At 40.4% G+C, this 16467-nt stretch overlaps 1 protein-coding gene across 2 annotated transcripts in view; it reads left to right on the plus strand.

The window, feature by feature from the left end:
• Positions 1–16467, plus strand: part of LOC130178525 (neuropilin-1a-like) — an 85577-nt gene that overhangs the window by 64345 nt on the left and 4765 nt on the right. The window contains exons 11-17 of one of the 2 annotated variants that reach the window (XM_056390851.1): positions 2247–2391; positions 8349–8531; positions 9155–9193; positions 12577–12714; positions 15127–15428; positions 15973–16069; positions 16297–16341. In XM_056390851.1, coding sequence (XP_056246826.1) covers positions 2247–2391; positions 8349–8531; positions 9155–9193; positions 12577–12714; positions 15127–15428; positions 15973–16069; positions 16297–16341 — 949 coding nt within the window. Of the gene's footprint in view, positions 1–2246; positions 2392–8348; positions 8532–9151; positions 9194–12576; positions 12715–15126; positions 15429–15972; positions 16070–16296; positions 16342–16467 lie in introns of both variants that reach the window. The other variant, XM_056390850.1, reaches the window with a different exon arrangement.

The raw sequence follows: 16467 nt of genomic DNA on the forward strand, positions 1-16467 counted from the left end.
GAGAGACACTGGGTTTAATAGAACACCTGACCAGCTGTATGTTAGTAAAATGTAGTAGTGATTAAGTAGCAGTAGTAAGAAGTAAGAAGGACGACCTTTTAGAAATCCAAACTTATAGTTTCATGAAGCTCTATTGGAACTCTATTTCTCTTATAATTAGTACCAAAATGACTTGGTCTTTCTTAAAAATATGGTTGTAATTTACAGTTAAATAGCAGATAATTTAAAAGGAAATTAGCTGGAAAGTACAGGAAAATGTTACCACGCTTTGTGTCACAGTTGTGTAATTTCCTTGCACATTTGTAGGAAGTTTCCTGAAATGAAATGAAAGTTGGTGCAACTCTTATTGGAAACATTATTGTTCATATGTGCTGGACTGTATGTTTACCTGTAGACACATTTAACATTTTTGCATGTTCAGCTCATCTGCTGTGCAGGGGCTGAAAGACTCTCTGGGTTACATTAGTAATTAATTCACTGGAACTGTACCAACTGAACAGTGTCTCTATTTCTCTCTATTAATAGGCCTAGTACCTAATGACGTATTTAGTTCTCTCCAGAAAATGACTAGGAAATTATTTGTAAATTGCAGAGCATTAAAATAAAGCTTTACCAAATGTGCATAGTATACAAATTCTTGGGAAAAATGACTTGTTATTTGTGAAGTTTTTTAATTGTGAATTAGCATTAGTTAGCAACACTTGAACTAATATTACTTTACCTGACTGTCAACATCAGTACATAAAGTCACTCTTGTTAATTGTTGTGTCACAGACAGTAATGCTCAGTGATAACAGAACACACAGATTTAAAAACTGTAAATGAGTCAGAGTTATTGTGGAAGGCAAAATTTTATCCGTTGCCTCTGGCCAGATGTTAGAAAGCAACACTAAAATAGAATTTAAAAAAACAACATAATGTATCTGGTAAATTGAACATGTTCAAAGGAGCATGAAAAACAAACATCATGCCCAAGATAGTACAGTAGAGTTCAGTGCACATGCACCAATAAATAATGTAGCAATAAAAAAGCTGCATTCATTTTTGTATTAACATATATCATTTGCCTGTAAGACAGGTGTCTCCCCTGGTCAGTTTTTAAATATATAAACAGAGAAAGTAACATATGATCCTTTTTTTTTTTTAACACACACGTACTGAAATGAGATACTGAGATGTCACATACCTGTTGTTGGACAATGACAGTAAGTGCTCAAGAGTTAGCACTAATGGACAGTTTGAGTGTATTTCTTATTCCCAGATTCAGGCTCAAACCTTGGCAGCTGAAAGAAAAGTTCTCTCTTCCTTCCAAAAACAGTCACATCATAGCACCGACCCTAACGCCACAATGCAGCCTTTAATAAATCAGGCCTAAGGAAACTTTAGCGGTTCAGACAGGCAGGAGCGTGTTTGGTGTTTGGCGTCCCACCACTTGGCTCCCAGTGTGACAGTAACCGTTTTCATCTGTGCTGCTTCCATGTTGGAAATATGAAAGGATGACCTCTGGTTTTGATTTTCTGGCTTTTGCTTTTGTTTCCTCCTTTCATTTAGTTTCAGCTTCTTATCAAAGTGACCTGTGCCTGATCAGAGCCAGACTTAGACCCAAACAGTATTGTTTGTTTTATGCATGACAGGCACCGAATGGATGGGCTTTACGTTCAATGAAATAATAACTGTAGAGTTTAGCAGGGAAAGAGCAGTCAATATTTTCCACTATTCTTTGATTTACCACTTAATAATTTACCTTATGACACCATCTGATTTATCCTGAGAAAATGAAAGCAGATTTCAGCAGAGGTCCTAAAAAAAAGAAATAAATTCAGGACCTCAGAATCCCTTGTTTTCAATGAAATATAAACTGAAGTGACATTACATCTCTCCTGCGATAGAGGAATTATTTCCCTAGTTCCCCTGTTCTTTAAATTGGCTAAACTGGTCTCACATGTCATTGTAACGTACATTAGAAAAGCCTTTGAGCTCCGTACCTTGATGACTTTTGCAGGTCCCTCTGTAAACTACATTTGTATGGCACTGGAAAATTAACACAAAGGACAGTGTGTTTTGCAATTCTATTAGTCGGGAATTTTTAAATTCCCGACTAATAGATTTAACTCAATGCTAAACCCTTTGTAAGAGAATCATAACTCATCCTGAGCTCTCTAATGGGCCCAGTCTGGTGACCTCTGGTTAAACTCAAGAGACATTAATTCAGTCCCTGACATATTTGTTTCTGTCTTTTCCCTCAGATATTCACTGGGAACCAAAACCACGACACCCCAGAGCTGAGGTCCATGGGACCACTACTCTCCCGCTTTGTCAGGATCTACCCGGAGAGAGCCACCACCGAGGGCCTGGGCCTCCGACTGGAGCTGCTGGGCTGTGAGCTGGACGGTTAGTCACGTTTTAGTGTCTGCACTGCCTTGAAATAAGTAAATAGTATAAATATATAGTATGAATAAAATATTAAAGTAGTATTGATATTCATATTTAAAGCAGGTAAGATTCATGTCATAAAGTAACAGTTTTAAAGCCAACATTACACACAATAACAAGAAGAGCAAGTTTAAAGTGGATCAGCTTAGTCTGGAGAACGTTACTGTCACCCCTGAGGCAATTTGTCTCAGCTTATTACGTTTTAATATCATGATATTACACCATGGCTGATATTAAAGCAGAGCACTCCTGTGGCTTCTGGCTTTGGCCGAGTTGTTCTTGGTTGAGAACAGTGCTCAGCTTTCACAAACCGTAACCAGTGACACACAGAAACGCAGCTGAATTACAACAAGCGATGCTTCACCATACATGGTCGAGGTAACTCAGGCAGAATGAGACTGCAGGTGGTTACTGCTGCTGCATGTGAGGTTTTTTTTGGGAAGTCAAGCAGCAACTCAGAAGCCAATACTCAAGCATAAATGTCTCGCGCTTGGATTGAGCCTTCAGGGCCAGATATTGTCCAAAATAGAGAGTGGGCAACAGACATGCACACAGTTCTGTTTATACTACATCAGATGTCTCTATAGGTGGACATGTTCACACTGGTGCAGACAAGTTAGTCATGAATTTTAGGCTACATGCAGAAGGTGTACGGAGACCTCAGTGGACACGGGTAAATTATGAAATACAGATCTTTGCAGCCATGTGGATGTAGAAAGCATAAATTGCACTTAAAATGACACTAGATAGAGCCACACAACCCCATTCACATTTGATAACATCATATATATAATAGGTAATGAAAGCAGGAAAAAACTACCTAGTGACACACAATGTTTTAAACACTGCAGGAAGCCAGAAAGGTGTAAAGAATAACACACACTTGAGGTATTTGACATGCGCCTTAACAATGGAGACTGTTGACTCCCATAAAAAACGACCCCATAGTGACGTTTTATTGTTGAGCGACTTCCAGCGGTCGTGTGAGGCAGCATCAGTCTTTTCAGCAGAAGCCACAAAACGACGTGTTTATACTCAGTAGTGTAGTGTAGTGGCTTTTGTAATTATGACAGGAAGGAGGAGGTCAGGTGAGGTTGTTATAGCAACAAAGTCCACATGTGAAAGAGGAAGAGGAGGTTGTGGTGGATGGATGGGTTGACACAGAGACCGCTTTTTGTTTCCCATTTCCCACTAAGAATCAACATTTTTCCTTTTAACCATTAGCGTGATCGTTCCGTAACCCCAACCACATGTTTATTATAGTAACCATGACAACACAGGTCCTCTAACCTTTACATGAAGTACTTAAGTACTTTGTTTTTGGGCCTAAACCTAACCAAACATTTACTATAGCTTTGTCACATCAGAAAATTATTTCAGTTTATCTGAGCAAATTCAGGGGAGGGACTAATGATCTATATGGTCGTTTTCTATTCAAGCTGACGCGTTCGGGACGATCTCAGCCACTCTACCTTAACTACTTCCATGTGCCTGCTACGAGATGTGGGTGTCGATGCCAACATTTAAGGACAGCGGGAAAAAAATTGTTAAGGTGAACTGAAAATGTTCAACATGCAAGCAGCATTTTCAAGATGTATTGGCATTCATGCGCACGTGGCCTCAATCAGTCATCCAGTCATTAGACGGTGAACTGCTTACACTTCAGCCTGCTTATCTGCAGTGTTTGGTGTAATGAGGGAGAGGGAGCGCGCGGAGAGCGAGCAACATGAAAGGCTGACGCATGCCATGGCAGGCTGCTATCTCTGCTGCTGCAGTGGTCAGAGAGAGAGAGAGAGAGAAAAGGAAAGGGGAGGGAGGGCTCCACCTCCCACAGTTAGGTGAGGGAGGAACAGATGAAGGGAAGAGGGAGGCTGCCTGGCGGAGTGTGAGTGTCTGGTTGCCCTGAAGGGAGAGAGATAAGAATCAGGCAAAGCAGGCGAGATTGCAGGGTGTGTAAGTGTGCGAGCGTGCGTGTGTGTGCGTGTGTGTGTGTGTGTGTGTTGGGGGGTGGGGGCAGAAATAAGGGCAGGAGAGACAAGGAGCAGAGATCGGAGATTAACTTCAACCCAGCAAGACACAGGGGATCAGAGGAAGTCCTTGGCCTCTTAACCCTGTTACCCTGTTAAATGAACTCCCCGAAAACCTCAGAAGCTCTCTGTAGCTTATAGCATTTCTATTGTGTATAATAGAAATAAAAATATGCAAAGTGAAATATTTGTATGTTGAGAGGCGAGAAGCAGGACAGAGATTGTGACAGCAGACTGGCGGCCAATGTACTGTACAGCATGGTATGAAATTAATTTAGTCAAGGCAAGTTTATTTATATAGCACCATTCAGACACAAGGCAATTAAAAGTGCTTTACAGAAGCAGGGAAATTACATTAAAAATAAGACATACAATCCAGCTCTTCCTCTGAAGTCCAATAAAAGTAAACCAGTCCATATGCAAAATGAAAAGCCTTTATATATCCAAAAGGAAAACAGAAGAAACAGTCCTTAAACACTCCTTGATACCACTAAACAGACAAACTGGAATAAGAAATAAACGTATAAAAAGAAGCAACTGAATTCAGGTATGCTTCCAGAGGGTTTGACAATTTTAAACTGGTTTTAAAATTTTTATTTTTCCAGGATATAGAAGGTGTGTAGCTGTGTAGTATTACTGTAAATCTGTTGGGACTACAAGGCTTACATTGTATATCTGTCAGGACCCACTGATTATCATTGTGTGTGTGTGTGTGTGTGTGTGTGTGTGTGTGTGTGCGCACGCGTGTGTGTGTGTGTGTGTGTGCGCGCGCGCGTGTGTGGGTGTGTGTGTGTGGAGGTGGTGGGGGGGGTTGAAAGAAGTGAGAGCAAAAGGGGGTAAAAATAAAAAGTGCTGCATATCTGTGTCTGTCCCAGATGAACACAGTTTCACTTCAAAAGGAAAGAACAAAGACACACACACACACGCACACACACTGTCACAGGAGACATGACACAGACTGAGACACTTCAGTCAGTCTGCTTAGGGTACTTACACACACATATGTGCACACTCAAATGCATACAAACCATATGTGCACACTGGAAAAGACATACAGATGCACACACTCATACCCATCAGAAATTATGGCCAATTATCCAAATCACAGCCTTCTTTCACCTTGATACTCACTGAGGCTGTTTATCAGTTTATCATTAATGTGTATAATGATAAAGCTTTGACCTCAAGTGTTAAATAAGCTGATTAGATGCTATTAAATAATTAACAAGAACTCAAGTTGACATGAAAAGCCGTTTTAATATAAGGTGCTAGATTTCAGATCACTTTAGCAGTAAAGTCATTTTATCTGTTATCCGTCTAATTAACCTATGGGTCTTAAGTTGTGGTGGAAATGTAAACAGAAATGTGTTTCTTATTTGCAAAATGAGAAATAACAAGAAGCTGTTGTCACCCTTTGGTTTTCATACAGTCATTTGGATTAAGCGAACAACTCTTTGTGTGTTTTTCCCTTAGAGCGGCGAATCCTACAAGTAGCGTGATACCTGGTTCAACAAAAACATCAGGATGCCAATTTAAGCTACAAAAACAAGAGGAGAAAAACAAACAAGCTTACAGTGTGTCTTCAATCAGTTTGATGCTGCTTTGAGTCAAATCAGAAGCAACTCTACTCTTAAAACCACTCTGTTGTGAGAGCAAATCTCCATCCCACTCAAAACGTTGCAAACACGTTTAATTACATGCAGACCATCTGTGATTTTTACATAGCCTACATATGCTAATTCGAGTTCAGTTTACTTCATTTCCATAAAAACACATCACCAGACATCAACTGAATTTAACAAGATACAAGAGGTTTTTCCGTCATTATTACTTTGGTCCTTGATGGGGAAACGAGTGCCGGCTCTCAGCCACTTCAATCTTCAGATAAATTGAGACACTTGAGTTTTGTGCGGTTATTGATGAGAGAGTTCTATATTCAACCTGATATCTCTTTCCTCCAATGAGTCACAACTCTCTAACATAAATAAGTCAAAGCCAAAGGTCTTATTACACTTGAAATGTTATTACAATGCACAGATACCTCTTACATTTAGTTAAATGTAACCTCTTGTCTTTGTACATCCGCTGGGGTGATACATGATCTGACTATTACCTGAAGGCTCGGGCCCACCACACAGTCTGCTCTTTATCTTTATTTTCAGTGCTGCTTAGATCTGTATCTCAACTTTCTTCACGTTTCAGTTAGATCTTAACCGAGTCCTTGCCTTTAAGCAAATCTTTAGTATCTCTAAGGGATTACTTCCTGGTTTGAAGACTTACATGTCATGAAAGTGATATATTGGCCCTTTTAGACCATAATCCCCCAGGAACCTAGGATCAAAAGTTCCTCTTGCAGTCTTGTATGCATTTCCATATTCAGCAACTTATGAACTGTAAATCAGTTTGTTAGTTAGATTGATAATGTAATAAAAAAGCAACAGCTGCGTTAGAGATCTTTTTTTTTCCTTTTTTTTTTGCATGCAACAAGCAGCAACACTAACCTGACACGCCAGATGGTTTGTTACACTGAACCATCTGGGAAAGCTTCGTAGGAAACAGTTTGGAAAAGGGCAGGAGCTTTCAAAAAAATAAATATTTGGCAGGTGATTGGATGAACCATCTGTCTATCATATGACGTAACAGGACAGCATCGAAGAGGAAACACAACACAACAACAAGCCGCAGTCTGAGGAGCTTTGGAAACTAGTTAGCATTAGATTAGATTAGATTAGATTAGATTAGATTAACTTTATTAATCCCAAAACTGGGAAATTCATTTACCACAGCAGAAAAATGCACATCTATAGAATAAACATCTATGGAAATATACAACAAAAATATACCAAATATACACTAATAAATACAATATACACAATACACACGATATGTACATGAATAAGTGCAAGTTTGCACATGGTCAGGAAGAGCAGGAGTTGTGGAGTCTGACAGCTGCTGGAATGAAGGACCTGCGGAACCTCTCCTTCTTACAGCGAGGATGTAAAAGTCTGCTGCTGAAGAAGCTACTCAGAGACCCTACAGCGTGTCGATTATTGTGGTCGAAAAGCACAAATACCAAAACAGTTGCTTCTCCATAGCCACAAGCGAATAACTTGGGCCCTGGTAAGATGAATTCTAGCTTGCGAAAAAATCCAGCTGCCTCTTAAGGTTACAACAACACTTTGACCTGTCTCCAAAGTAGCAATAATCGGCTCAGCTTCTTGTTATTGTCAAATTCCTTTTCAAAGAGCCCTGTCAAGTAAATAAGAAAATACCACAAATTAAGAACCATAACGATTTGGTCAATCAGACTGATAGCAGATTAGAAAGCAACAGGTTTGTTACAATTATTCTCTCACCAAGTCTGCAACAAAAGAAGCCTCACACTGTTGTTTCTCCATGTTTTTTTTTTTTGTTTGTTTTGTTTTGTTTTTCTGGATATGTTTTTTCCTTGTTGTGCGTTGTGTGACCAGTCAGTGGAAACTCTGTCCCAGTAGTTCCTGGGTAATCAGAAAGTACGTTTTAAATTTAGACCCTTGTTCCTCCAGTGGAAAGGCAGCTCCTGAGTTGTAGGTCTCTTCCCAGTCCCATAAACCTCCTAGATGCAATGACGTATAGACCAGAATAGATGTACACTGACTGAGCTAATACAACAACCTACCTACGGACACACACTTTTACCCTGAAAACCACTGGGCCTGTATTGTTTATAATGATTTAATGTGTGAGTTAACCACGCGTCGAGCTTTTAGGTCTTTTAATGTTGGTAAAGATCTTCGTTTTTTTCACTTTCGACGTTTCTAATTTCTTGTCTCTCTATCCAGCTCTCTCGTCAACTTCATCTTTTTTTGTCTCACTCACACACTGTGTCTTTTCTATTTCCCCACTCAGACATTACAACTACAGCCCCTCCCACCACGCCCATGGCCTCTACACTTCCCATGACCACGTTTGGTGCAACCACCACAGCACCGATCACCGTACCGGGCACAGCACTGGCTACTGACTGCGAGGAAGGACAACAGGACTGTGGCGGCGAGACTGAGGCGCCTGACGACTACGACCTAGCGACAGGTAAACCACCAGAACTCCCTCTACTTTGTTCCCTCCCTCCTCCGTGTGGAAAGGTAAAAGAATACAAGGTAACAATGCAAAATGAGAAAATAGACATAAAAAAACTGAACAAATTTTTGCATTGGAATAATTTATGTGTGTCTACTTGCCGAGTCTTTTTTAAGAAGTGATATGAAATAAAACTCTCTTGCATGTATTACTTCTTTTTCATCCTGTACCAGTCATCTCTTTCATGTCTACTCTGTATCTTCTGACTGAAAACTTGTTGGACTTAGACCATGAAAAATTCTCCCTTATCTTCCCTCTTGCTGTTAAAGTTTTGACTGTGATTTTTGTCAAGCACGTCCATGTTTAAAAATTCCGCTTGATCTTCCCTTTTGCTTTCACATGTAATCAAATCCATTATCCTGATTCTCTGAAGTTTGAGAACTTTGACTGCTGATAGAAAGATTTTCTCTAAAACATTTGATATTTTCTGAATTGCTGTGCAACGCAACATGAAAGCTTGGTATTGATTTTCTTTATGAACTGAGGTGTGTTGAGGGTGTGTTGGCATCTGTGTGGGTGGGACCGGCCTTGTTGACCTTTGACCTCACTTTGACTGTCCCATCTGTTGATAGCAGGAGGCACCACAGCGGCTGACCCCACCATAGACATACCAGGTGAGGATGTCCGCCGCCATCTGCTCCCGTGTTTACAAACCTCACCTGTAATTTATTCCCCTCCTGTCCTCATCTACTCTACGAACCTTTTGTCTTTTTCATCTTCTTCCGTCTTTATCTTTTCCATTTTCTCTATCTTTGTAGTAACTTTAAAGTTTACAGGGAGATATACAAATGAATGTGCCAGTGCAGGGCTGCCAGATCAGTGCATTAATTCAGCCAGTGGTCCCATCGTTCAGTGTCAGCAACAGTACTGAACACAATCACAAAGAGCAATGAAACTGACTTCCATGGGAGTAAATGGATTTTTCATCACCCCAGCTCACAAATTAGTCTCTCCCCCCAATACTTCTCGGCCCCGACACGACTGGACTGCAGAGAGAAGAGAAGGGCATGTTAGATTTACAGTATTGTTAACATTGTTTGTTTTAAATCATATTTTTTTGGTCAAGTTAATCCACTTGAATTGATTTACCAGGGGGAGACAGATGGAGACAAGTGAGAAAAGACAGAGAGAGATAAAGACATGCTGAGACAGAGAAAGGTTAAACAGGGCAGGAAAAAGAGACAGAAAAAGTAAAGATGTGAAGAGAAAAACAAAAACCTTAACAAAAATCCGTTACTTCTTGTAGTTAAAAGCAATACAACATTTGGAGCTGGTTTATGGCAAGTTTATTCCACTTGCTTGAAATTAACAGCAAAATGTGGCTGAACTGCAACAACAGGGCCAGCCCTATAATCAGGTCTGTCACTGACCGACTGACTGACTGATCAAGTTGCACCATTGGGCAGCTGGCCGAGTGTCTTTCAAAATGATTTGGTGCAAACAAGCAGTGTTGCCAACTTAGCACCTTTGTCACTACATTAACAAACTTGTCAGACCCCTGTAGCGACTTTTTTTCAAAAAAACATCTAGCAACAAATCCAGCGACGAAATCATAGAAATCTGAAAATGTCTTCTTCTTGAGAAGTCAAAAAATCCTGAAATATCGAGAGGCTGGAATGTGAAAATATTTTTCAGTTTCAAATGCAGCAGAGGTAAAACTAAGAGACATGGTGGGAAAATATTACACATTTCCAAAAGCCATTCACCTAAAATAAATCACCTCATATAGTGAGACCCTGAGGTGGGCTTGCCTCCTCACTGCAACATTCAAATCCAAATGCAGTGATTTGTTTTGGTCATCTGTAGTTTTTTTTCCCACTGCATGGACATCTTAGCATCGTGTCACGGTTTATCATCCCCTGTGAATACACCAAATTCAATACATTTGGAGTAAACTGCCAGAGTGAGAGGAAGAGGGATGAATAGGCAGAAAAGGTAGAAAAATGGTTGCAGTGACAGAGAGAGACAAAGAAAGAAAGGAGAGGGAGAGCCAGCAAGAGGACTGAATAGAGAAGGGAGAGAAAGAGACAGGGTGAGAGTGGTGAAGAGGTAGAGGGAGAGTGAAGGTGAAAAGGGAGGAACGGATAGAGGTATAGTGAGAGCTGGAGAGAGAGAATAAAGGCCTCATGGGTCTCAATTAGCCGAGCTGAAGTATCGCGTGAAGACAGCTTGGGGTTGGGGTGGGAGGTGTTACCGTGCAGCTCCACGGTCATCTCTGCATCCTATTAGACTCCCAGTAACAACATGTCCAGTGTTCAGAGATCTCTGCATTCATTTGGATGCTGTGGTGAACCGCTGCCGCCAGTCGACTGCTGGCATAGGCAGAGAAGAAGGGAGGGAAATGTAGTTTTTTTTCTCTCTCGCTCTCTGTTTGGGGTTTTTTCGGGGCCCACATCCGCATGTTGGTGGCACCACACCCTTCTCCTTCTCTCTCTCTCTTGATGTCCTGATCCCAAACATATGTATGTGTTGGCGCTGCTTTCCATCAGCGGTGATGTTTCAGTTCCTGTGTTTCACTGTGGCTGTGGAGGAAAATGCCCTGTAGCGCAGAGCGACATATACAATCACAATCTCCTCTATGTCTCTCTCACCCCATTCCATCTGCACAAGCCCTTTGTTTAGTGCGATATGTTTTCCACAAGCTACACAGTTTATACTGAGTGTACAATACAGCAGGAACAGCTTTGTAATATTGATGCTACAAGGCTTGCAGTTCTTTTTTCAGGCTGTCTCATCTCGCGCTCCTAACTGAAGCGGATTAGTCAATGAAAACAGCTCAGCATCACAGTCTCTAGCCTTGACTTGTCACTGTATAACCTAAGAAGAGGTCATGCAGTTTGCCACATAACAGCTTCTTAAGAACTATGCAGCAGGTACTGCTTCTGGAAACACTTGATTTGTCTCTCTGGATGGTTTTAAAGGAGCAGATAGAGGCGTGTTACTGTGACAGCTGCAATGTAAGGTTTTTACATTAGCTAAAGTCCCCCTCCACTTAAGAATGTGTTGTGGTCATTGTCACTTCTCTTGGATGTTCACTGTGTGTGTTCAGAGTTTGACTAGAAGGCTGTTTGCACATTAATCTGCCGAAAGTGGAACTAGTTTGGAAGCCAATCCTGGTCCAACGGACAACTTTACAAAAGTGTGTTGTGGAAACTTGAAGCCTGGATTGCACATACATTGGCTTTCAGTGATGTAGGAGACATCTTGTATCCAGCAGTTAAACTTTTGAAATGAAAAATATTTGTATATATATATAGATCATGGATTACTTAATGAGAGAGGGGGCGTAGAACTGTTCACAGGAGAGCACATGTACACCTACTGAATCTCAACAATGCAACTTACTGAAATGTCAAGCAAGCTGATTGGCCGATTCAAATCGTGTGGGGAGGCTGGTTTGAAACAGAGAAGAAAAAAAGTAAATGCCTAAAAAGATGTATGTGGAAGTATAAAAAAGAAATGACCATGCCACGCACACATCTCTGAAGAAGCGTTGTGCACGTTCTCCTTCGTGTAGCCATGAGAAACCCGCGACACGTATATGACGGTCAGGCTGAAAGAGAAGGTTTCTCGCGTTTTCTTATGTAAAAATTGGCATTTTTAGGGAGCAGTGCTTCTGTTTCAACCTGCATCAAACATATTTGACAGTGTCGGCTGGTGGGAAGCAGGTGAGGGATCACTGCTCTAGCTGTGTTGAAGAGTGTGGTGGGATCTTGGCTGGAACACGAACCTCTAGACGTCTTATGAAGTCGGGTGCAGTCGGGTGAATAAAGCGACGGGTGACACATCACGTATTGGTTAGGCCTCATCCTGGCTAACAGGGAGCTTAGCACAATTAGCAGTACCGTGTTTTGGGAAACATGGAAGAACTCCAGAGCTGAATAAATCAACAGAGAATTCACAGTCAATCTAATATTAGATTAAACATGCAGGCAATTTATCAGCTAAAGTTTGTAGTTTCCAGCTTCTAACTACAGTTGTTTTCTCTTTACTGCAGCGTACGTATGGTTCGCCTGCAACTTTGAGTTCTTGTCGTTCTGCGGCTGGACCAGAGAGACCGGTACAGGGGCCGAGTGGCTCATCCAGACCATCGAAGCACCTGCCATCCACAGAGGGCCGACCCACGACCACAGAGGTACGAGACGCGTGTTCACCTTTGTGTTCGAGGGTTTTTTTTTTTTTTTTTTTTTTTTTTTTTTTTTTTTTTTTTATACCAGTGCCACTCGACAGATGCTCGGGGAGAGCACTCTGCATGCAGCTGTTGAAAAGCCTGTCTAACCCTCTTTTGTTAGAAGTTGGAGTATTTTTAACAAAGCTTTAAATAACACTACACTCTCAGTGCTGCTGGGAATTTACAACAATACGTATTTTCTGTTTAAAGAAATGAGGGAAAATATGCATGTTGTCTAGAAGGAAATCCCCCTTGGACACATAACCTTATTCCTGCTCTGAAGGACAGAGACAGTGAACATGGAGAACCATCACTGAGATAATGTTGTGATGCCTGGAGTGAATCAGTTGCATTTCTTGAAACTTCAAATAGAAATGTACACATTTCTAGAAGTCAGAGCACAGTGATGAAAACAAGACCTCCCCAGTCAAAGACACCAAAGAAATGAGACATTCATTCTGATTAGGACAGTTGCCAATTATAGGCAAATTGACCCAGATAATTTGTTTGTTTGTTTTTGTTTTGTTTTGTTTTTGACAAAGACAAGATTATAATCAAAAACATCCTAGGGCAATAATTACATGTCCCTTCCTTACAAAAATGTTTTCATAGGAAGCATGCATGAACTTTCAAATGAGAGTTAAGGACAACAATAACTTCCTTTCTATTTTTCTTAGGAAATCCTCATTTAAATTAAAAATCTCTTCTTTAAGAATATCCTTGTCAAGTTAACTAGCAGTAAAAATGAGTTACAGACAAACAACAAGATACAACAAGATATTCCATAAAATCTGAATTATACAGAAACACTGTTATTGCAATATAATAATGATAATAATAATAGTAATAATAATAATAATGATAATAACAATCTTTATTTATAGAGCACTTATACAGCAAAAACGTAGTTACAGACAATAGCAAAAATAAAATAGAATCAATAGAATCAATACATCTCAAAGCAAAGAGGACAGATAGAACAATTAACTGTCAAGAACATAAAACGGTACTGAGTCATTTTAAGAGAAATAAAACACTTCGAGGGAGGGTAAAACTGAAAAAGCTCTCAGATAAAAGCTCTTTTTAAGAAGGGACTTAAAGGAGATCACAGATTCTGCCAACCTGATTTCCTCAGGCAGATCATTCCACAGAACTAAGAGGTCCGAAATGTAACCAGGAGAGATGCCATGGAGAGTTTTAAAAGTAATCAATAAAATCTTCGAATCTATTGTGAAACATACTGGGAGCCAGTGTAGAGAGGCTAAAACAGGAGTAATGTAGTCGTGTCTCTTGGTTCTGGTTAAAAGCCTGGCAGCAGAGATCTGTACAGTCTGGAGACGATCAATCGATTTTTGGGTAAGACATGTAAAAAGATTGTTGCAGTAATCCAGGCGTGATGAGATAAAGCAAGTAAAATGGTCTCTGTGTCTTTAAAGGTTAAAAAAGATTGTATTTTAGAAATATTTCTAGGATGATTGAAAAAAACATGTCTATTATAATCACACAGAAGATTTCATGGCAGAAACAACCTAAGTGACACCTGAAAACAACCCCTGAGAACAACATAGAACCAGTGATAAAAATGACCCATCCAAAACAAGAACTAACGCATCAAGACTCTGAAATACACCAAAACATCAGCAGCATTGTAAAGAAGTGCAAAGAAACAGAACTATTCTAGTCTTTGTATAAACACGTTTTACCTTCAGCACTGACGAGAAGAGAACAGAACATGCAGATGCTCTGAGTCTTTAAACATTTTGAAAATGAATGGATGGCCTTGAAATACTTATATTGCACTCAGATTCATCAACATGCCTCCGCTCTCTGGCCTTCCCTCCATTCAAAGCTCCTGTGATGGATTTCTTTCCTTGTGGAGACAGCAGCAGCTCTAAAATGAATTATTTCACCTTGATTTTTTGACTGAACCAGATTACAAGTGTAAAAAAATGAGCTCTTTGTGATGTCAAGTCAGATCTTTTCCTGAAGCCTGCTGCTGATGTCGAGTTCTTTGTTGTAGAAAAACCTTGTCCAGTCCTTGAGTTTGACATCTTTGGGAGCTGCAGAAATGTCACACTTAACAATTGCATTGATCTTTATGAAAAGATGGAAGAAGAGTGAAACCTTTGTAGCAGCAGAGATTTCTACATTACACAAACAAGTTAATGAAATGAAATGAATCCATAATGAAACCTTGAGAGTTTGGGAACCTGGTTGTCACGATACAGCTTGGTATCGGTTATATTAAGGCTTTTGTTCATATAAAAGCGACATTAATCCAAAGGGGTCAGTATATGCATTAATGTGATTACAAGCTTCCTTTTTAAAACGCAACACACAGTCAGCTTTTACCTTATCTTATGCTGCCCCCTGCAGGCAGACCAGGCAACTTCATCTACATGCAGCTGACTGACAGAGAGATGCCCAGTAAAATGGGCGAAGGCGAGGACAACAAGGAAAAGAAGGCAAGGTTGGCCAGCCTGCCCATCACGGCGCCGGACGCCGACCTGTGCATGTCCTTCTGGTATCACATGTTCGGTGAACACACGGGATCGCTTCACATCAACCAGAGGAAGGAGGCAGAGGAAGGCCAGACACTGTGGATGGTCAGCAGTCGCCAGGGCAACCGCTGGAGAGAGGGACGAGTTTTACTGCCACATTCAAGTGTCTCATATCAGGTAATACAGAGTCCTGGATATGTGAAAACGCACAAACATGGGAGGGTGGGAGGAACTGGAATCTAGAAACTCAAAATTTTCCTGTGATACACTTTTTGGGTGTTTTTTTGTTTGTTTTTTTGCCACCGGGATGAGCCCCAGTCTCATTGACCCTGAACTGGATTAGCTTGTGCTGAGAATGTATGAAAAATTAGTCCATGTTTGATGCAAGTTTACCTTCACCTCATTTACTTTTCTTTCCCCCATGGTAACAAAGAGCCTTAATAAGATCCTTTCAAGAAGACTAAGCATAACTATACTGATGAATCATGTAAAACAGTGGTTTTTCACCCGAAATCAACATAAATTTGTAATTTACTGATTTGTTGTAATTTCTACTGAGATTTTAACAAGTTGCATATTTGCACATGTAAATATGCCTTAAAAAATTAAGTTTGGTTGATAAGATTAATTTTGCTGAAAAATCTAACATGTTAAGCTGTGTATATAAAGCTTGTGTTTCAGTGAATGCAGATGACTGACTGACTTTGGGTTTTTTTTGCAGGTGGTGGTGGAAGGTGTTGCAGACAGACGCAGTACAGGTCACATAGCTGTGGACAACATCCAGATCATGGATGGGCTCAGTGCAGAGGAGTGCAAGGGTGTGTATAATAGTGTTAGATCTCACTTACACCAAAGATTTTAGTGTTATACTATTTAAAACACACTCAGTCCAGCTGCTGTTAGAACAGCAGGTTAATTCTGACATTAGTCTTTTTGATTTGATTTCTCTTACGTAATCAACTGTATGTTATTCTGTTCAGTTTAGTTTTGGGTTGTACACCATCGCTGACTTTAAACTAATAGCGTCTGCTTTTCTTTCCTCCAGATCCAGAAGTTCCTACGTCTCCGCCGACTGAGATCTTCATCCTACGTGAGTACATCTCTGACTCCAAGGAAAAACTTTGAATTGATACCAAAATAAAAAGAGTTGAGGGATCTCGCTTGTGTTTTCTCTTCTACAGTTTGCTTTTCTTCTTGAAAAGTCTTGTCTGTCCTC

This window comes from Seriola aureovittata, chromosome 12 (assembly GCF_021018895.1).
Source record: "Seriola aureovittata isolate HTS-2021-v1 ecotype China chromosome 12, ASM2101889v1, whole genome shotgun sequence".
NCBI classification, from domain to species: domain Eukaryota; kingdom Metazoa; phylum Chordata; class Actinopteri; order Carangiformes; family Carangidae; genus Seriola; species Seriola aureovittata.